Source organism: Bombina bombina, chromosome 1, assembly GCF_027579735.1.
Source record: "Bombina bombina isolate aBomBom1 chromosome 1, aBomBom1.pri, whole genome shotgun sequence".
Classification (NCBI taxonomy): Eukaryota; Metazoa; Chordata; class Amphibia; order Anura; family Bombinatoridae; genus Bombina; species Bombina bombina.
This window is the reverse complement of record NC_069499.1, coordinates 656060919-656083611: the sequence shown is the minus strand read 5'-3', so window position 1 is coordinate 656083611 and position 22693 is coordinate 656060919. Positions and strand designations below refer to the sequence as shown.

General features: G+C 35.6%; 1 protein-coding gene across 6 annotated transcripts in view; it reads left to right on the top strand.

The window, feature by feature from the left end:
* TENM1 (teneurin transmembrane protein 1) overlaps nt 1-22693 on the top strand; it is a 1037319-nt gene that overhangs the window by 450547 nt on the left and 564079 nt on the right. For 5 of the 6 annotated variants that reach the window (XM_053699127.1, XM_053699121.1, XM_053699124.1 and 2 more), the window contains one exon: nt 16239-16391. In XM_053699127.1, coding sequence (XP_053555102.1) covers nt 16239-16391 — 153 coding nt within the window. The remainder of the gene's footprint in view (nt 1-16238; nt 16392-22693) is intronic. The other variant, XM_053699123.1, reaches the window with a different exon arrangement.

The window sequence follows — 22693 nt, the reverse complement described above, 5'->3', positions numbered from 1 at the left end:
TCTATGCTTGGGAATTAACTTTGTCATACACGCTGCATTTAACAAGCCGTCAACTAACGTATCATTGCTCTTCCCACATCAAATTCTGCACACAAATGATGGTTCCTATTTATTATACTGCATACTGAAAAAATGTTCTCACAAAGGCCCCCTAGAGCAGAAAGAATCCACTTGTGTAACTCTGCCATCCTCTCATGAATCTGAGTTATCTGACATCCGCAACCTCTGAGACTGTGGACAAATTAAAGGGACATGAAACTATTTTTTTTTCTTTTATGATTCAGAGAGAACATACATTTTTAAACAACATTCCAATTTACTTCTGTTATCAATTTTGTTTCATTATTTTGGTATCCTTTGTTAAAGAAGTATCAGTGCACTACTAGAGCTAGCTGAACACATCGGTAGGCCAATGACAACAGGCATATATGTGCAGCCACCAATCAGCAGCTATCTCTAAGCCCCTGAACCTAATTAGTTGTGTTTTTTTAACAAATGATACCAAGAGAACTAAGCAAATTAGACAATAGAAATAAAATTAAAAGTTGTTTAAAATTGTATGATTTATCTGAAACATTAAAGAAAAATTTGGGGTTCCGTGTCCTTTTAAGAAAAATATGTTGTAAGGCCAGTGATTCATTAGTTTTAATTGTAGGCTCACATTATTGCTCATAAATGGGGGTCTATGCAGTTAAAGGGACAGTAAACACCTTGAGATTTTTATAGGACATCTTTAATTATGCATAATGAAACAAGTTTATAATGTATTTTTTGTTATTTATTTTGTCCCCTTTTCATGTAATATAGCTCTATTAAAAAAAAAAAAGTAGCACTTTGTATTTCTCAGAACTTGAAATGCACCCTACTGATTTCTCCAAGCTATCCCTGTTACATATATATGTCTCTAATTGGTTTGTACACTAAAACACAAATCAGTTCCTCCAAAAAAAAGGCAAATGTTGAGTGGAGTTTGTCTATTGAAAAGTATGTTAATTTGCTAAAGCTTGGCTGGTATGTAATTGTACAGTAACACAAGTGAAGTGTCTTTGTAATTACAAGATGTTTACTGTCACTTTAACAAGCAGTCATATCTATTACACATAAAGGAACATGGTGCTATTGAATATGCAAGTGATCATCGTTCACATTAGATTATTCATTACCTTCTCTACAGTGCATCCGCCATTTTGCACTATTTAACTCAGTGTTTTTAAAAGTTATTGTTAATCCAGTCAGCACTTCCTTGGGTGTTTATTCAAGTTTAGATCTTTGATTTACATATGTAAGTTTAGGTAGCAGAAAAAATACAAATCAATTGGGGATCCAGAAAGACATCTGGAATATCAAATTAGGGATTTCCCAGTATTGACTAAAGGGCCAATATTACACTTATCCAGGGCCGGACTGGGGATCAAAAGCAGCCCTGGAAAAATATAAAAACCAGCTCTATTTTCTGTTGAGTCAGTAGAATGCACGTGCACCTTTTTTCTCAAAGGGGATTACTGGGATACTTCTTCCCCCAATATTTTTTTCAGGATTTAATTACATTAGTTTGTATCAAAAAAAGTGCCAGATTGTTGTTATATAGGCACCCTACAACCCAACTGCATCCATTAATCATCTATTTAAATTTTAGCTTTCCAGCGCCAGCTGCTGCAGCCCACCGGGAAATCTCCTGGTATCCTGGTAGGCCAATCTGGCTTAGCAGTTACCTCACATAACTGTAATTGTGCTAACCACAACAGCTCTATCAGGAAGATCTTGTTGCACATGTTTGTCATTTGACTTTTTCATAGATGCAGAATTAGATAGGGAAGGCATATTAAGTGCTTGATGCTCTACTTTTCTTTTCAGTTTGTATCCAGCTCGGTAATTAGAATGAGCAGACCACCATTTTCTTGTAACCCTTTATTCACCGTTTACAGTAGATCAGTCTACAAAGAACACCAAATGAGTGTCAAGCAGTAAAGTCCACTGGCTACTCCAGAAAAATGCACATTTCCCCAACACTTGGTTTTGCTATATTGTGGGTCATCTCTACCAAAAGACATAATAATAGTTTGATAGAGGTCAATCGAAAAAAAAAGTGTTCAAAAAGACAGAATAAACATTCCTCTTATATACTTTGCACTGCCTCACATTTGTCATGATAGTAACATTTCTGGCATGTTGCTAACACAATTGTCTTTATAAGGCTTTTCAAAGATGTTCATGCTAGCAAATGATACATAGCCAAAGCAAAAGTAAAATATAGCAGCTAATTGATTCAGTTTTGATGATTACTAATGATGACATAACAAAAATATCAGTTAATGACGAGTCAAATTAGCAATTTCATGTAATTGTATGAATTTTATAATTAAAAATTTTTTAACTTTGAAAATTCTGAGTCAATGTAAATAAATGTTTGATCATTTGAAATTGTAATTAGTACAAACTATTTGTTGAACCAAAACATGATCTTGCTTATTAATATATTATGTGAGACCTGACCATCACACCTATATGAGCTTGTTGGAGATTGCATTCTTAAACTATGCTTTTTAATATAAAGTTGCTATCCCTTTGTTTCTATTACAAATGCCGCTCTTCTGGAAAGGTTTTCCACAAGAGTTGGAGTTGGAGTTTGTCTGTGGAAGTTTGTGCCCATTCATCCGAAAGAGCATTTGGAAGGCCAGGCACTGACGTTTTTACTTTATCTGTTAAAGGGACCACTTATTTTGTGTTTAGAAATAAAAGTGACGAATACAGCATAATTAGTGATTTTTGCATTTTTCTGAATCCGAATGCATATGTCTAGTTATAATACATTCTGCAATGCCCTCTGTTAAATGAAATAAAAAAAGATGTTGACTATAGTGTTCCCTTTACATTGCACATAAACAATATGGATTTTGTTTGTGTAGAATAATTATTTACCCAAATCAATGCATATGTTGGGCTCAGAAATAAAATGACAGCATTTTAGGGAAGGAATTAAAAATTCAGTCAAAATATATATATATTTTTTTTGTAATTAAATATTTTATTGAGGTTTTTATATTGTACACCACAATATATATATATATACAAAGAATGGTGTAAGTGCACTCTCACCAACTCTTGCAGCTTGTCAGGGTGCTATAGGGATAATAATACAATGTAGCAAAGAAGCACTCACTGAACTGTTCCAACTGTGACAAAAAGTTTTAATTCAAAATTGTGATGTTTCGGGACAGCAACAGTCCCTTCCTCTGACAAATTAACAATGTGAAAATACAGGCCTTAAATAGGCTCCAAATTACCCTCCCCTGGTGATTGACCAATCATGGCCAAGGATACATAACACACCTTTCATAGTGACCAATAGCTATCAATGATAGAAAGCTACCAATATATACAGTGAATCAAGTGAATAGTAATAAAACATTTTAAGCATGGAACCCCGTATTGTCAATAGAGAGGGGCAATCTCATTCCAACCTGACATAAATTTCAGCTAAAAAATTGCGTAAATATACAGACAAAACCGTAAATAAACAGTGAGAATGGGGATCGTGATTCAACCAATCAGCATCGTCCTGGCTCCTGGGGATCGTAATTCCACCAATCCGCAGCGTCCTGGCACCCAAGGCTCAATACGTCATTGTTGTATGATCCCAAACAACGCCCACCTGTCATTAGGGACGCATACCACCTCAAAATTGAAATGTCACATTTATACAACCCAAATAAACATTCGCCTGGATCGCTGCATATGTATGACTAAAATTCCTGTGAGACCACTTATAGATCGCTAATATTTAACACTCATCCATAGCCGAGGTTGATCTGTATATGCATCAGATCAGCTACCCCAAGCGATACCAGAAAATGGATAATCAATATCGCATAACATCAGAGTCATCAATATGCAATAAAAATTAAAAATAAAGATGAATAAATAAGCCCTGTTTGTGCCGCACATAATCACTCTGCAGCGGCACTCGTCACAAAGGTAAATAAAGTGCCAAGATATATCCAATCATAGATTGGACCGCCCACCTGTAGGCGTATCAAAACAACGCAGAGTTTTGACAAGTTCAGCATGTCACACTGACACTAGCAGGCACACCCACCATGATTATACTGAATGTGCACAACTGTACATTGCTGTCATCTCACAAAGAGCGGGCTCCATGTATTAAAAGAAAAAGAAAAACTGTGTAAGCATTAGTTGTGTAGCTCCACTATCAGATCGGCACTTGATCACATCATGATACGGCCCCCCTCCAGCCTTCTAAAAACAAACAAAGGTACTTAACCAAAAACCTAAAACATACAAATTATTGTAATCCATCAAGTTGCATAAACTAGACATATGTAGCCTCACCTCTTGTTCCCAAACCACCAAAGCAAAAGAATTAGAACAAAAAAATATATAATAATAAATAATAAAATATATAATAAAAAGCATCCATTATCAACACACAATGAATGACACCCCAAATTTGCAGTATGCTGCCACCTGCCCCTATGTGAATATACAAAAATTTTTAAAATATAATCCTTAATGATTCATACTATTCCCTAAGCTAAATAAATGGAGTCTCAGCTCCAATTGTTCATTTTGTTGTTGTTACCTTGTCCATTACATGGTCTTATTGTTTTAACTTTATTTTAATTTTTGTATTATTTATTCAATTGGAGCTGAGACTCCATTTATTTAGCTTAGGGAATAGTATGAATCATTAAGGATTATATTTTTAAAAAAAATTGTATATTCACATAGGGGCAGGTGGCAGCATACTGCAAATTTGGGGTGTCATTCATTGTGTGATGATAATGGATGCTTTTTATTATATATTTTATTATTTATTATTATATATTTTTTTGTTCTAATTCTTTTGCTTTGGTGGTTTGGGAACAAGAGGTGAGGCTACATATGTCTAGTTTATGCAACTTGATGGATTACAATAATTTGTATGTTTTAGGTTTTTGGTTAAGTACCTTTGTTTGTTTTTAGAAGGCTGGAGGGGGGCCGTATCATGATGTGATCAAGTGCCGATATGATAGTTGAGCTACACAACTAATGCTTACACAGTTTTTCTTTTTCTTTTAATACATGGAGCCCGCTCTTTGTGAGATGACAGCAATGTACAGTTGTGCGCATTCAGTATAATCATGGTGGGTGTGCCTACTAGTGTCAGTGTGACACGCTGAACTTGTCAAAACTCTGCGTTGTTTTGATACGCCTACAGGTGGGCAGGCCAATCTATGATTGGATATATCTCGGCACTTTATTTACCTTTGTGACGAGTGCCGCTGCAGAGTGATTATGTGCGGCACAAACAGGGCTTATTTATTCATCTTTATTTTTAATTTTTATTGCATATTGATGACTCTGATGTTATGCGATATTGATTATCCGTTTTCTGTTATCGCTTGGGGTAGCTGATCTGATGCATATACAGATCAACCTCGGCTATGGATGAGTGTTAAATATTAGCGATCTATAAGTGGTCTCACAGGAATTTTAGTCATACATATGCAGCGATCCAGGCGAATGTTTATTTGGGTTGTATAAATGTGACATTTCAATTTTGAGGTGGTATGCGTCCCTAATGACAGGTGGGCGTTGTTTGGGATCATACAACAATGACGTATTGAGCCTTGGGTGCCAGGACGCTGCGGATTGGTGGAATTACGATCCCCAGGAGCTAGGACGATGCTGATTGGTTGAATCACGATCCCCATTCTCACTGTTTATTTACGGTTTTGTCTGTATATTTACGCAATTTTTTAGCTGAAATTTATGTCAGGTTGGAATGAGATTGCCCCTCTCTATTGACAATACGGGGTTCCATGCTTAAAATGTTTTATTACTATTCACTTGATTCACTGTATATATTGGTAGCTTTCTATCATTGATAGCTATTGGTCACTATGAAAGGTGTGTTATGTAACTTTGGCCATGATTGGTCAATCACCAGGGGAGGGTAATTTGGAGCCTATTTAAGGCCTGTATTTTCACATTGTTAATTTGTTAGAGGAAGGGACTGTTGCTGTCCCGAAACGTCACAATTTTGAATTAAAACTTTTTGTCACAGTTGGAACAGTTCAGTGAGTGCTTCTTTGCTACTATATATATATATATATATATATATATATATATATATAGGAAACAAGAGAATGCACTCTCAGGACTTTTTAAAAAAAAAACAATTTAATGGAACGTTTTCGGGGTTCACAACCCCTTCATCAGCATACAGAACAAACAAAATACAACTCATTTATAGTGTTATATACAAATTAAATCACACCAACCTTAGTGCCTCTCCAAAAAAGTGCGCCAATATTTCGAGCTTGGAACGCATCTTGCGTTCCACAGTGCTGTCCGAAACCGGAAGTTTCATTACCTCACTTCCGGTTTTCGGTCCCAATATACAATCGTGAGCTTATTCATAAAGTTGTGCAATCTACATGTCTGAACATTCTTGTGTGACATACTAATGTAGAAAACTTCATATAGACAAACATGTGGAACATTGCCACATATGCCTAAAATTGTGATAAATAAATATTAGAAAGTGTTTGTGCATCGAGTTGGCATGGTGACAGTAACCATGGTAATTGTATACAATGTAAATTACTCATAAGTGCCATTACCTGTGTTAAGTTTAAAACAAAATACCAACTGGACAGAGCAACGATTTTCTTAATGTGCAAAACAGCATAAATTCATGCTGAATATGCTCATTACAGTAAAAAATAATAATAATGATTAAAATAATGATTGGACTATATATCAGTACGTGTGGTTGGAATGACATTTTCTAAATAAGAAACAAATGAAATGCTGCAAATATGGATGGAAAAAATTGAAGTGTGACACCAATATGACATATGGGAAACTTGGACCAACTGACAGTTGGCATGAATATTGCTTCAATCGATATGCGAACAGATAGATGCATAAAGTGAGAGTAATATGTAATGAAAGGAATATGTGGGATATTGTAGGGCTGTACAAATTATAAGCTATACCGCTGGGGCATCACATCATGTTCATATAATGTCAATTTGGCCATCGGGCGGTTATAGCATACATCAGCCCAAATATAGATGCAGATGAATATATGTAGTGGCTGGGAAAAAAGTATAAGGGTGGTAACCTTATTTTGGAATTATAGCCTCAAACATGACAGCAAAGCAACCTATATCACAAGATAGAAGGGATAATATTAATAAGGACATGTAGCTCATATAAACAGTCCCCACATCAGAAATTTCTCCAAGTGGGTATAGTAGTATTCATATCCGCTTTAAGACTGGTGGTGCGTGTTTGAACAGTGGGTAATTGCACAAGGCAGACTAGGCTTCCACGGAGAAGATGGAGACAGATGTCCCCCCTGCTCCGTGCCGTTAGGTGCACAACACTTCCCCCTACGAATAGGGGCAAATGGAATGTGTACCAAAACGGAGCCACCCAAATCTTGATAACCCAAGATTTGGACACAGCAAGAACAGACAAATTGTGGAAACATAATCTCTCCAGAGATGAATTGAAAGCCATTAAAACCCTCCAGAATGATTCCTCTATAGTCATCAGGCCCGCCGATAAGGGCGGGGCCATTGTCCTTTTGGATTATAATGATTATAGAGATGACATCCTGGTACAATTGGCTGATACCCTGACATATAACCTGTTAACATCTGACCCTACTATACAATTCAAAACACAACTTGACAAACTGATTAATTTGGGATTTGAACAAGGGTACTTAACTGAGCACATTCGTGATTTCTGCACTACTATACATCCCAAGATACCCATTTTGTATTCAATCCCCAAAATCCACAAAACACTGGACCACCCACCGGGCCGTCCTATTGTGTCGGCTAGGGAGTCACTCACCCAGCCTGTAGCACAATATGTGGATGTACTATTACAGCCAGTGGTGAGGGAAACACGGTCTTACGTTATGGACACGAATGATTTCATTCGTAAGATAAGGACTGTTGACATCCAGCCAGACGATTTGCTCATCACTCTGGATGTCAAAAGTCTGTATACCATTATACCCCATCTTAAAGCCATACAAGAACATCTTACGGGAAACCCCCTTTATGAGGGTCCCCCAGTGGAATACTTACTGTCCCTCATTGAATACTGTCTGTTTAAAAACTATTTTCGGTTTGAAAATAAATTTTATTTACAAACCGCTGGCACAGCCATGGGTTCCTCCATGGCCCCCTCTTACGCCAACATCTACATGTCACAATTCGAAAACATGTATCTGTGGAACACGCCGAATGTATCCATCATTTGTTATTACAGATACATAGATGATATTTTCTTAGTGTGGCGAGGGGGCCTGGAGGAACTCCACAAATGGTTTGAAGTGTATAACAACACTACCAATAATGTTAAGTTTAAGATGACAGTGGATTTTCAATCCATTCATTTCTTGGACTTAACAGTCTTCAAGGATTCCAATAATCTAGGAACCACATTATACCATAAACCCACTGACCGCAACTCTATACTAAGGGCAGATAGTTGCCATCCCCCAGCCCTACTAAAAGGCATAGTAAAATCACAATGCATAAGAACAATGCACAATAATTCTAATGCCGAAACTGGGGTCTCCCAATTGAAAGGAGTGGGTGAGAGGTTCCAGAATAGGGGATATAAGATCCTGGTAATACAAGACGCCATGGAATCCGCTTCAACATTAACACAGACGGATTTGATTCTACCTAAACCCAAAAGGGACACAAGTGATAAGCTCATTATGTCCACCACTTTCACTCCAGCGACAAAAAGTATTGGCCAGATCCTTCGCCAGCACTGGCCAATTATGTCTTCAGACCCTAAGCTCACATTCACTCACAATTTATAACCTATGGTTGGGTTCAAGAGGGGGACTAATCTTAAGGATCTATTGGTGAAAACGGACCCCAAGCAGTGTTATCTGACCGGGAACAAAAGGAATATCAAGGGATCCTTTCGCTGTTTGGGCTGCACAACATGTAATGGCCTAGTGGGTACCAAAGTATTCCATCATCCACACACAAATCGAACATTTTCTATCAGGCACTCTATTACGTGTACTACCACTCACGTAATATATTTATTATTTTGTCTATGTTCCTGTTTCTATATAGGTAAAACATCTGGTACACTCCGTGAGCGTATGGCAAATCATCGCCACGCCATAAGGACTGCACTCAAACAAGGTGATTCTGAGCAGCCAGTGGCGCGACATTGCACCAAAAAGGGACATTCAGTGTCTTCCATCCGCTACATTCTAATTGATCACATACCCCCATTGGATCGGGGGGGCGACCGGAACAAGCAACTTCTGAAACGCGAGGCCCAGTGGATGTTCAGGCTGGGCACGATACAACCAGGCGGCTTGAATACCATGCCAGACTTTAAGAGCCTTATGTGATCAACAATTGGGGTGCTACATACTTGGGGTATGTCAGGTGGACATCGTGGCTCTGTTTTGGTACACATTCCATTTGCCCCTATTCGTAGGGGGAAGTGTTGTGCACCTAACGGCACGGAGCAGGGGGGACATCTGTCTCCATCTTCTCCGTGGAAGCCTGGTCTGCCTTGTGCAATTACCCACTGTTCAAACACGCACCACCAGTCTTAAAGCGGATATGAATACTACTATACCCACTTGGAGAAATTTCTGATGTGGGGACTGTTTATATGAGCTACATGTCCTTATTAATATTATCCCTTCTATATTGTGATATAGGTTGCTTTGCTGTCATGTTTGAGGCTATAATTCCAAAATAAGGTTACCACCCTTATACTTTTTTCCCAGCCACTACATATATTCATCTGCATCTATATTTGGGCTGATGTATGCTATAACCGCCCGATGGCCAAATTGACATTATATGAACATGATGTGATGCCCCAGCGGTATAGCTTATAATTTGTACAGCCCTACAATATCCCACATATTCCTTTCATTACATATTACTCTCACTTTATGCATCTATCTGTTCGCATATCGATTGAAGCAATATTCATGCCAACTGTCAGTTGGTCCAAGTTTCCCATATGTCATATTGGTGTCACACTTAAATTTTTTCCATCCATATTTGCAGCATTTCATTTGTTTCTTATTTAGAAAATGTCATTCCAACCACACGTACTGATATATAGTCCAATCATTATTTTAATCATTATTATTATTTTTTACTGTAATGAGCATATTCAGCATGAATTTATGCTGTTTTGCGCATTAAGAAAATCGTTGCTCTGTCCAGTTTGTATTTTGTTTTAAACTTAACACAGGTAATGGCACTTATGGGTAATTTACATTGTATACAATTACCATGGTTACTGTCACCATGCCAACTCGATGCACAAACACTTTCTAATATTTATTTATCACAATTTTAGGCATTTGTGGCAATGTTCCACATGTTTGTCTATATGAAGTTTTCTACATTAGTATGTCACACAAAAATGTTCAGACATGTAGATTGCACAACTTTATGAATAAGCTCACGATTGTATATTGGGACCGAAAACCGGAAGTGAGGTAATGAAACTTCCGGTTTCGGACAGCACTGTGGAACGCAAGATGCGTTCCAAGCTCAAAATATTGGCGCACTTTTTTGGAGAGGCACTAAGGTTGGTGTGATTTAATTTGTATGTAACACTATAAATGAGTTGTATTTTGTTTGTTCTGTATGCTGATGAAGGGGTTGTGAACCCCGAAAACGTTTCATTAAATTGTTTTTTTTTTTAAAAAGTCCTGAGAGTGCATTCTCTTGTTTCCTATTTGATGCTATATCATTGCACCCAGGCGAGTTGGCTATCGGTGGGCTGAACTGGAAATTGTTTACTATATATATATATATATATATATATATATATATATATATATATATATATATATATATATATATATATATATATATATATATATATATATATATATCCATATACATAAGATGTAGGGTAACCCTTGCCTGGTATAAATGATAGAAATATTCTACAAGTATAAAACAGTGAGATAAACAATACAAACGATAACTGTCAAATATGTTAACAATAAAGTTGGATATAAGAGAGTGAAACCTCCTTTTTACATTTTGAGTATTGCTCCCCATGATGTCTAAAGGCCTCTTTTGGACCTTTCTGATCTCATGATACAAAAGTGAGGGAGATTAGCAACTGTAGCTGTCACTCTTGGACCTTAGGACTGATTAATATATTACTATCTGATATATTGTGAAAATATTCTGAGACAATAGCAAATGGAGTTAAAATAATATGATATTTTATAGATAAAATGGGATTAGGATTAGCAGTGATATTGAGTATAGCACAATAACAAGAACTTTACATTAGCAGGATAGCTAAATTAATCTAGTTGGTGAAAACTAAACTGTTTTTTCTTAAGTGATTATGCCTAGTGATCCTTCATGGGAAGCCCAGCTCCTTAGTAATTGACTACCCTCTTTAGCTTAGCTTGAGAACCTTACTCATGTAGTCAAGAAAGGGCAAGGTAGGGGGTGAACTTCTACCGTATCAAGATCTTAGCCTTTATATTTTATGGTGTGGAGGGCACTGAGAACCTCTGGCTTTGGGTTAATCTGCTGGAATCCTGATTGGATCCTTCTCATTGTTATACACACTTTATAGAATGAATGAGCAGGGCTGTCTACTAATATAATCATTTAGAATGTACATGGTATTAGGGTGAGTTTATGTAGCTATAAAAGAGAGATAACATAACACTGCCTCTTGCTGAGGTCTTGGTTGACACATACACTTGGTACTTAAATAATACTGTTAAGCAGAGAAGATATGTTGAAAACATATAGTAGTTTAGTGCCATTAATAGTGATTAGGCTGAAAAATAAAACCTATGTGAAAATCCAAGAGTGAGTCTAACTCTTAAGGTTCCTATCTTATATTTATATGAAAGATTAATAGGTGTCAGCTGGGTGATCTTAAGGGACAGGTCCCTAGGAGGGCTAGAATTTTAAAAGAGGTATAGTCTTAGTAATCTATGAATTACAATATAAATAAACTACATACTAATTATTCACATATAAGTGGGAGCTGTCTTCTCACAGGCTGGTACTAACAATATATTTCTGTACAGGCATATTAGACAATAAAGACATCATTATTATATACATAGATAGGTGACATAGCAATACTGTCCTGAGTGGGTTTTAGGATGTAAGCCATAATACCCAATCACTGTCAGAGTGTCCGTGTGCTTGTAGCTGACACAGTGGTAACAATGGTTATAGTAGTGAATAAGAGGGTACCATTGGGGATATTCTCCTAATCGCATCTGGCCTACCAAGCGTGGGTAGGTATATGTACTGCGAGTCACATCTGTCCATGCTGGCAAGAACAACGCAAAGGGGTCATCGGTCGTCACTGGATCGCACTGTGGTCTCCATGTTGCATCGGGTGGCTGGCCACATCCACCCACGCTAGCTGTTGTTTTTCCTCAGGTGCTCTTCTAAGCCTAGAAGCAGTAAATGTAGCTGTGGCACTAGGAGTCCCATGTCTCTAATAGGATGGATTAGCTTCCTGCAGCTGCATGTTTAGATCTTCTCGTGCTGGTGCACTGCTCTGGACAGTCTCTGCTACGTTGGAGATAGTGTGTGAGTAGCTGCGCTGCATATCATATTCTATCTCATCCGCCATTTTAAGTTCTGCATCCCCTTTCTTTATCGGTCGGACCTCTAATATGGATATGAGGTGGGTGAAGGAGTTATCCATTTGTTTAGTCAGGGCTACCAAAAGGGCTTGGATTCTCTTATACAAAGTCTTATTCATGTTTGAGCAATTTCCACCAACTAGAGGTAGCAGTTAGATGGACCTGCTTTACCTGGCGAACCAATGGGGGGGTTAGGAAGATGGTATGAGGCCGTCGCCTCGCCTACCCAGTTGTCCTGGATTTGAAGTTAGTACATGGATAATCAGCGGATTATATTGGATTGGAAGACTTGAAGAAACACAATTATTTTTTTTATTTTTTTTTATATAGGGGGTGCTACCAACCAGCCCACAAAAAAAAATAGGATAAATCTAAGACCAAACTATAAGCAATAAGAAATATTTATCAATCTCCAAATGTCATACTCCCTCACATATAAAAAAAAAATAATATAGTCCAATATTTCTATAAATAAGTAGGATAAAAAATTTGATTTCCTTATAGTTCTGTACAAGTAAAACAATCTTTATAACTTCTTTTCATGTCATTGCAGCCTGTGCTTTTAAAAGTTCCGGCAAACCCTGACACATACACTACAAAGATACAAATAAAGAAAAACACCTCACACTGCAATACAGCCTGCAGACAAATCCCATTCTGCCGACTGTACCGCACTATGTGGTGACCACTGTTTATTTGTTTCTTTGTGATAACATGATTTGTCTGTTTCTTGTGTTTCCCTAACATAATATAAAGCCTTGCTATAAAGAATCCCCTTAAAAGCACAGCACCGACTATCCTTTTTTTTTAAAATCCATTATCTTTTTAGTAAACTGCATGAATCAAGTCAATATCCTCTAAGCCTTCTGCCCATGCCGGTAACTTTATACAACATTCAAAATTTAAGGATTATCTGGATTATAACTTTCATCCAGGGGGATACAGATTTTTTTATATGACTAATGTATTAAACAAGTTGATTTGCTAATAAAAAAACAAGCCATGGAAGCTTACAATTCTATGAGTGTAATTATTCTTTCTTAACAGTATTTTTGAAAGAATTAAATAGTTTCATATTATGATGTACACTTTATTTCTTTGAAAAGAGAACGGCTTGCCAGAAAATTGGGACATCTAAAAATAAGCTTTTTAGAATTAGAATGTTACAGGAAATTATGTTCTCTGGGTTTTAACAAGGTCAGTCTTATTATTTTTAATGCCTTTGTAATTCTACATCCAGCATTTTTACAATTTTAATAGTAAAAAAGCAGGCAGCATTAAATAGTATGCAACCTTTCTTCATACAGAAGACGGGTCAACATGGAAATATTAATTACCTCCACTTTTCTTTAACAAGTATGTTTGCAGATACAAACATTATGATAATTATAAATTATGTTCCAACATAAATAGAAACAAAGAATATTTAGAGAAAAAAGTATATTGGTACTAGGCAGACTGTATTTTCCCACCTTGTTCGTTTGTTAACCATTATAAGTATAGTATTAGTAATAATGTGATTTTGAGGATTATGCACTTTTTTGGAACATCTGTTGAATTAGAGTTTATGAAAAGAAATAAACTCTATAATTATCTTGACATAAGTGATGGGATTTCATGTTTTTTTTAAGGACTTGTTCAGAGGCTGTTATTATTTTTATGAGTTTGTTTATAAGTTCTATTTGCTACAATTTATGCATATCATAACATATGTATTAACATTATATATATATATATATATATATATATATATATATATAAATATATATATATATATATATATATATATATATATGCATGTTTGTTAATGTGTGTATAGACCAACCCCATAGATAGATAGATAGATAGATAGATAGATAGATAGATAGATAGATAGACAGACAGATAGAGGCATGGAGAGAGTATTTATTACCCTTTAGCTGCCAAAAAATTGAACTTTGTAACAGATTATACTGACATGTTAAGGACTCGATCTTGTTACATTATGACAGTGTTTAAGACCTCTACGTTTTGATGCTAATGCTAAAAGTTTATGAATTTCCATGAATGAAAATAATACGAACAGTAAATTATGTGTATACTAGGGGAAAATCAACTGTGAAGTACATGTATTTAATTAACTAAGCTACAAATATTATCCCACAATAAAGCTTTCTTGTTATATTCCAAAAATGCATACTTTTTAAAAAAATAAGTGTCATCCAATCAATTTATACATATCTGCTGCTATAAAGTTTCCAAGTGGATAATCTTTTTTCAAAATATGACAGTCTGGCTGCATTCTTCATAAAATATATTTTTAGACTAGGTTCTACTCTTGATGAAATTAATAGCAACATAGTTGCTACATAGCAACAATCCTTTTTCCATGCGCACCCAAACCCATTTTCTGTAATGCTTCCTTGACCTGGTATAAAGTCCTTAAAGCAAGTAAAAAATAAATTCTTTGCTCCTATCATTTAATATCGGTACCTATTGTATATGTTCCAGTACTTTAGAAAAACATCCTATGATCTCCTGAAACAGAACATTAAAGTGTACCTGCGATCTTCTCACACCAATTAATCCTACTTCCCACCACCACAGTGAAACTAAACTGCAATCTATCCCTCAAACATTATTGACCCTAACTATTATCTAGCAAGAATGAAGGCCACAATAAAATTATTTTCTGTTAGTTGAAACTGAATGAAGATAGACAATACTGAAACATGGATTATGGTAATATAGGGTGGTTAGAGATTTTAATGGTCAGGCTAGGTTTTCTTATTAATTAGTTAAGTTTATTGATTTCAGAGATCTATTAGCTGGAGAAGCTGAAGTACAGACAACAGACTATCTACACAGTGATTGCTTGGCCAATGTAGTCAAATAAATTTGTCCTTTATTGGCTACAGCAAATTTAATGAGAAAAATACTCAAGGTTTTTTTTTTAAATTAAAGTCTCTGGTTTTAATGATCTTTAATATTTATTTTGCTTGCAGAGCTTTTGCAAGGCATCACATAACATAATTACTAATATATACTATATTTACATACAAATGGCTGTAATTTACCTTTTTGATACAATTAGCTTAAAACTCTTTTATAAATTATTTTAAATAGAGACGGAGGCCGTTCTGCGCTTCAAGAAAACATTTCAGATTCATAAGATATTTTTTTTTATTATGACACACATTTTGAGAATAGCATGATCTTTTAAAAATGATCACATTGCAGATGCTTTTTTATTTTATTTTAATTTTTATTTATTTTTAAGATACTATTTATAAGTTTTGCATGTTATAATGTGATGCTTGTAATTTTTCTTTGTCTACTAGTTTATTTTCCATTTATTTGTAATTGTTTTTTTTTTTCTTTTTCCCCTTTGTGTTAGTCTATTTCATGTTTATTATCTCTTTAGGTTTTTAAACTTTTTTAAAATTTTTTTCAGTTTATTCAATTCAAAATGAGTTAAAATAATAGTTTTAAAGGGTTTTTACATCCAAAAAGATGTTTGTTTGCTTTATAATATATTTTCATTTTGATCGGTGATTTAATTAATGTTTTTCGTTTATAGCAGTTCATTTATTTGGTTTAACTTGGCAACTTCAACCTGTTGAGGGCCAACTGTATGAAAATGGCGTCAGCAAGGGGAGCAGAGGCGAGGAATCAACGGACACTACATATGCACCGCTCGGAGGGAAAGTTTCAGATAAAGCAGAAAAGAAAGGTAACAGTGACAAGGATGATTTTGTCTCACTGTGCATTTCATTTAAACAAATCATTTATAATTTATTGAAAAGTAAATGGTACTGTCAGCTCTTACAACTTATGATGGTTTTATAAACAGTAAGCAATATTATTATACTTGTAAAGCATACTCTTTGGTCTCAAAACTCCCATTTTTTTATATTAAACATCACAGTATGTAGGTTTTTTGATTTGCTTTATTCAAATATTGCTTATTATTTCTAATAATTCTTTTAATAAATTAAGCTTGCTTATTGATCTGGTCTCAGTTTAATTAATAGACATATCAGAACTAAAAGGATTCAGGTTTTATATGTATTATTCTTTGCAAATTATATAATTCAGAGTGTTATTAAATTGCACAAATTGACCCTGCAAAGTTGGTAACCGCTATTATATATATATAATGAGTGACATTATCAGAATGATATAGAGGTTCCATAATATTTATTGTGTCTAAACACATAATACACTTTGCGGGTACACTACTGAAATAATAATAATAATAATAATAATAAGGATAATATTCACAACAACCTCCATTTCAAACTGTTGTAATTTGTTGTAAACTAGTAGAATGATATCCAGAGTTCCCCATTGTCTGGCATACTGTGGGGTTTTTCAGTGGTTGAGAGCTCTGTCCCACTGCCCTTACTCCTGAACTGCCAGTTATGCCCCAACACACTTCCAAATCCACCCATACCACCCTGCTACTCTGCGCTAGGCCTTAACTTGCTGTGATCATGTTGGCTACATGCTTGTATTACCTAGAAATACACTCAGTCTGAGCCTGGTCCACCTTGACTCCACCTTCACAGTCCTAAATTTAGATTTCAAAAGTTTGGTAAAAAAAATAAATAAATAGATTCAAATATGCTATTTTAAAACTGTGCACAGAACATCTTTATGTAGTGTCTGTCAGACACAAGAATGGTCCAAATAACTAGAGACAGTCCAGCACAGCAGACCACTGCACGCCAACCAGGTCTCTACCACCAAGACCAAAAAGTATCCAAAAAAGTCCAAAGAAGGATGGCAGCAAATGTGGTATTCAAATATTTATTAAGCACACAGAGAGCAACGTTTCGGGAGCAAACCTCCCTTAATCATGCAAAAAAAAAAAAACCACTGATACAAAGTATCCTTTTATACCCTACCGCCACAAGAGGGCAGTAAAGAGTATTTACAAAGTTAACCATTTCATGAATTCAACATTAAACAATTTCAGAAACAGTGTTATAAGACCTTAACCAAAAAACAGAAGCATATATAAATATTACATAATTTTTCTATTCATAAACTTAAAAGGAATACAGTAGAAACCTTTATTAGAAATATTCTCAAACAAGCACCTACACTCTTGAATCATTATACAGATGAAATTCTTCTATATCTCCATATTTATAGAAACACAGAAAGATCCCAATCCCTATTCATACCATTTGGATATTACTTACACCTCAAACAGTCCTTGCACCAGTGGAAATATTTCCTGATTATATTATGGAAGATGAAGCACCATCTGGATTTAAGATGTTCTCTTATTCTGAAACAGAAGCTACCAGAATAACAACCCTTTCCAAGGGTTCAAGGGATTTTTTGAATATGGCCCCCCTAGAATCATCCACTAAAGAGTATGAAAAGCTGGCTAAGAAGAAACTAGCTTATGATTACATGCAGCCACTTTAGTCAAGTATCACAGGATTGAGGATGTCTACCCGCCCTACACTGATGCGGGAGAACAAAACCTACTGCAATAAATTTGAGCAAATTCTCAACAAATGTTCCATGGATCTTATGGTGCTCACTGTGGACTGTCTGAACTGTGAGCTAGCTGACCAGCAAGTAAGACTTGATGAGATGTCATCCGTCATCAAAACTTCCTTACCTGCCTATGAGTCCTCAAAATTGCTGTGTGAAGTTGATTACTCTGTCCTGGAGCTGAAGAAAATCATTGAAACCTGCAAGCGGACCAAGTTTACAAGGGATGTACTTGATTACACACAGGGACGTGTATACCGGTGGCGCTTTGACCCAGAAGGCACTATGAGGAGAACTTCCGGTAGAGGGAGACGCCATTTCCATGCATCTAAACTGCAGCTGTAGCAGCATTTGCTCCTCTGAACCGTCTTCATCAGGGGACTCAGATCCAGAACACATTGTGGGGGAGGAAACACGGAAAAGGTAAGAGAAAAATGTAATCGTCTTTTGCGATCAGCACGCAACAAACAGAAATGATCCGTGTTGTTGACTTCACTGATCAGACACCTGGGTCTGTGGTAACTATAATCCATTGAAATTGACCATATAAGAAATATGGGACTAACTACTAATACTGAATTGTATAGAGAAACAATTTGTTCCACTGTGGACGCTCCGGTATTAAATAACAATGCTAAGAATATTGTGGTTAATATATCTAATTCTCCTATTTCTTATGATGAATCATGTGTGTTAAACAGGGGTTTATTATTCTGCCCTCGTAATGATTATAATTTTTTTCAACTACACAAAGATCTTTTTAGATTCTTTAGAAATATTCAGTTGCAAACCCTTTTGATAGGGATATGGGAACTATCATTAAGCCCGATAATAAACTGAATTTAAAGAAAGTAGGGTTAAGAAATAAGAGTTCCTATATTCCTAATCAAAACAACCATAGTGTTGAAACTTTTGTTAACTTGGTATTACATGATATTGATTTATTAAAACATAAACTGGATAATCAAAAGATAGCCAGTAAGGGTAATGATAAACGTTCCAATAAATTTCATACTAAAAAGAGTTGTACTGATGTTGCTATTAAACATTATAACTTTTCTAGAAAAGACTTTGTAGCTTTAAATTCTCTTCAATCTAGGGATGATATCATACTAAAAAGTGCAGATAAAGGCAGAGCCATTGTTATTTTATACAAGGAATACTATATTAATGAAATTAAAAGTCAATTAAACAACACCTCTGTATACAGAAGGTTTTCTTACAATCCTATTTTTTTAATACAGAAAGAACTTTGTAAAATATTAAGAAATGCGGTTAATAATGGGATTATTGATAAAGATCTAGCAAAATTTCTAGAAATTAAACACCCAAACACTCCTGATTTATGCTTTACTTAAAATCCATAAAAACTCTAGGGAACCCCCGGGTCTCCAGCATTGGTTCAGTGTCTTCTAATATATCAATTTATTTAGACAACATTTTGAGACCTTTTGTTGAAAATGTAAATTATTTTCTTAAGGACACTAGTGACTTCTTACTAAAAATTGAGGCATTGGGGTTGGGTACTAGTAAATTTCTACTTTTCAACCTTGATGTTGAAAGCCTATATACATCTATTACCCACGTAAGTGGGGGCTGTAAAATATGCTTTAAGTAATAGTGGAGATTTTTCTACTGCTCAATCTGATTTTCTCATTTTATTGTTGGAATTTGTTCTTTACTATAATTATTTTTTATTTCAGGATGAGTACTTTTTACAGATATAGGGTACTGCAATGGGTTCCAATGTCACCCTCAATTATGCTAACTTGCTAATGAATTTATTTGAAGAGAAATTTGTTTTTGCAAATTTGGACTTCATTTGGTGTAGCGCCTGCTGGTAGTGCTACATCGATGATGTCTTTGGCATTTGGTTTGGCGACGTTGGAACCCTTTGTTAATAATCTGAACAGTTCCACTACCCATTTAAAATGCACACTCACTTATAGTGAAGAGGAGTTGGTGTGTTTAGGCACTAAAATTATTAAGGTTGGTGATTCCCTTAAGGTTGACCTGTTTAGGAAACCAACTGACTGCAATAGCATACTACATTTCGATAGTGCCCATTCATTAGCTCTTCTAAAAGCATTGCCTAGAAGTCAACTATTAAGATTTCGACGTATTGAAACTGATGAAAATGTATTTGATCTCAGATTGAGGGAAATGAGGGATCGCTTCATTGAGAGAGGCTACCCTCTGACACTAATTGAAAAAGAAATGGATGTTATATTGCGTATTCCAAGAAAAAGCCTTTTAAGCTCCAAAAAAGAAAAAAAAGTCTAAGAGTCAATGGATGGTCTTTGTCTCTGAGTTTAACTCCCAAAGCCACTTAATTCAAAACATTATTAGAAAACATTGGGGCATTTTGAAAAAATGTAACCCTGACATACTTCAGTTTGTTGATATGCCTATGCCAGCATTTAGAAGAGGGGTTAATATCCATCAAAAATGTATTAAATCTGACATTGGGGGTGTAACTACTCTTGATAAGCAAAGATATCTAACATAAAAATAATGGATGCTTTCCCTGCCTTGGTTGTTCCTGTTGTGGGAATATGACCAAAGGGTCATCTTTTTTTCCATCCTAAATCTGGTAAAAAGTATACAATCAAGGGTTTTCATACCTGCAATACCCATTATGTGATATACCTTGTTAAATGCCCTTGTGGGCATGGCTATGTGGGGGAGACCAGTTAGGAATAATAATTTACTTGCCCTTGTTTCCTGTCATTTTTCCAAAATGGGACATGCTGTTAATCAGCTACATTTCCAGATCATTACATTTGTTCCTAGACCAAGGAGGGGGGGACAGAAATTTATTATTAAAGCAAAGGGAATGTTTTTGGATTTTTGAACTAGGCACTATGGAACGGGATGGTATGATGGGATTTTGATCTTTCTGTGTTTCTATAAATATGGAGATATAGAAGAATTTCATCTTTATAATGATTCAAGAGTGTAGGTGCTCGTTTGAGATTATTAATAAAGTTTTCTACTGTATTCCTTTTAAGTTTATGGATATAAAAATTAAGTAATATTTATATATGCTTCTGTTTTTTGGTTAAGGTCTTATAACACTGTTTCTGAGATTGTTTAATGTTGAATTCATGAAATGGTTAACTTTGTAAATACTCTTTACTGCCCTCTTGTGGCGGTAGGGTATATAAGGATACTTTGTATCAGTGTTTTTTATTGCATGATTAAGGGAGGTTTGCTCCCGAAATGTTACTCTCTGTGTGCTTAATAAATATTTGAATACCACATTTGCTGCCATCCTTCTTTGGACTTTTTTAGACACAAGAATGGTACCAGTCATAAGGCAGTTCAAAGGTCAAATGTTCATAATTTATGGATATTTAAGGGTAATATATGTATCACATCTGGATGTAGTAGGCTTCTCTAGATACCTGCATTTTGTCTTCCTGAGCTTGCCCCATTTCAACACCCAGAAACTATATTATGTGAATTTATAGAACATGTATTATAAGAGTTATATTTCATTTTTCAACACTGTGGAAAGTACTTTAAATGCATCATGAATGCAAAATAGAATAAAAGTTAACCTTCTAATACAGTAGAGGGTGAGTGGTCTACACCCAAAAGATTCATAGTAAAGTGGAAAATTGAAGTTGTCTAGACAAAATGTGTGTGAGATTTGTTTGATTATAATTATAAAGGGGGGTTGGATAAATATTATTAAGTCATTAAGAGGTGATTGCAGGTGGAGCAATATGTGTAATTTGTGGAGTTTATGACAGATTTGAGGGACTGAGTGATAAGCTTCTCTAATGTGGGGGATGGCAGTTTAGGGGTTAATAGTTTATGTAGTTTGCGATGTGGGGATGGCAGTTTATGGGTTAATATTATTATTTAGTGTTTGTGATGTGAGGGTGGTAGTTTAGGGGTTAATGGTTTTATTTAGTGTTTGCAATGTGGGGGTGGCAATTTAGGGGTTAATAATATTTTTAGTGTAGGGGTGGTGGTTTAAGGGTTAATAGTGTAGTTTATGGCTGTATGTGTACTTTAATCTATTTTTGTTGTGTTTTGTGCAATGTTTTAATTTCGGAACCCAGTTTACCACAGCTCTTAGATAGCGGTAAGGATTGAGGCAGAAAATGTGATTGCGCTAGCACAATCGAGATTTCTCCCAACTTGTAAAATCAGCAGAAGAAAAATGGATCGAGAAATCGCAATTGTGCTAGCACAGAACCGTTTGCGCTGCACTTGTAATCTAGCCGTAAATGTCATCATACATATCATTTTGAAATACAACGCAGCTGCTAAATTAACCAGAGAAGAGATAAAAATGTCTAGGGCCTGATGCTATACCTTGAGGTAGCACAGCTAACAGAGGCAAAGAAGTGGAAGAGGTACGTGAGAGGCATATTGTAAAGGTCCAGTGAAGGTGGATAGTGAACTAGTAGTTTATTTGAGGAGGATGACCAGCTATTTAAAAGATATTTGAGAGGTCTAAAAGGTTAAGTATGGAGAAGTGATTGGATAATAAGTGAGTGCAGGGAC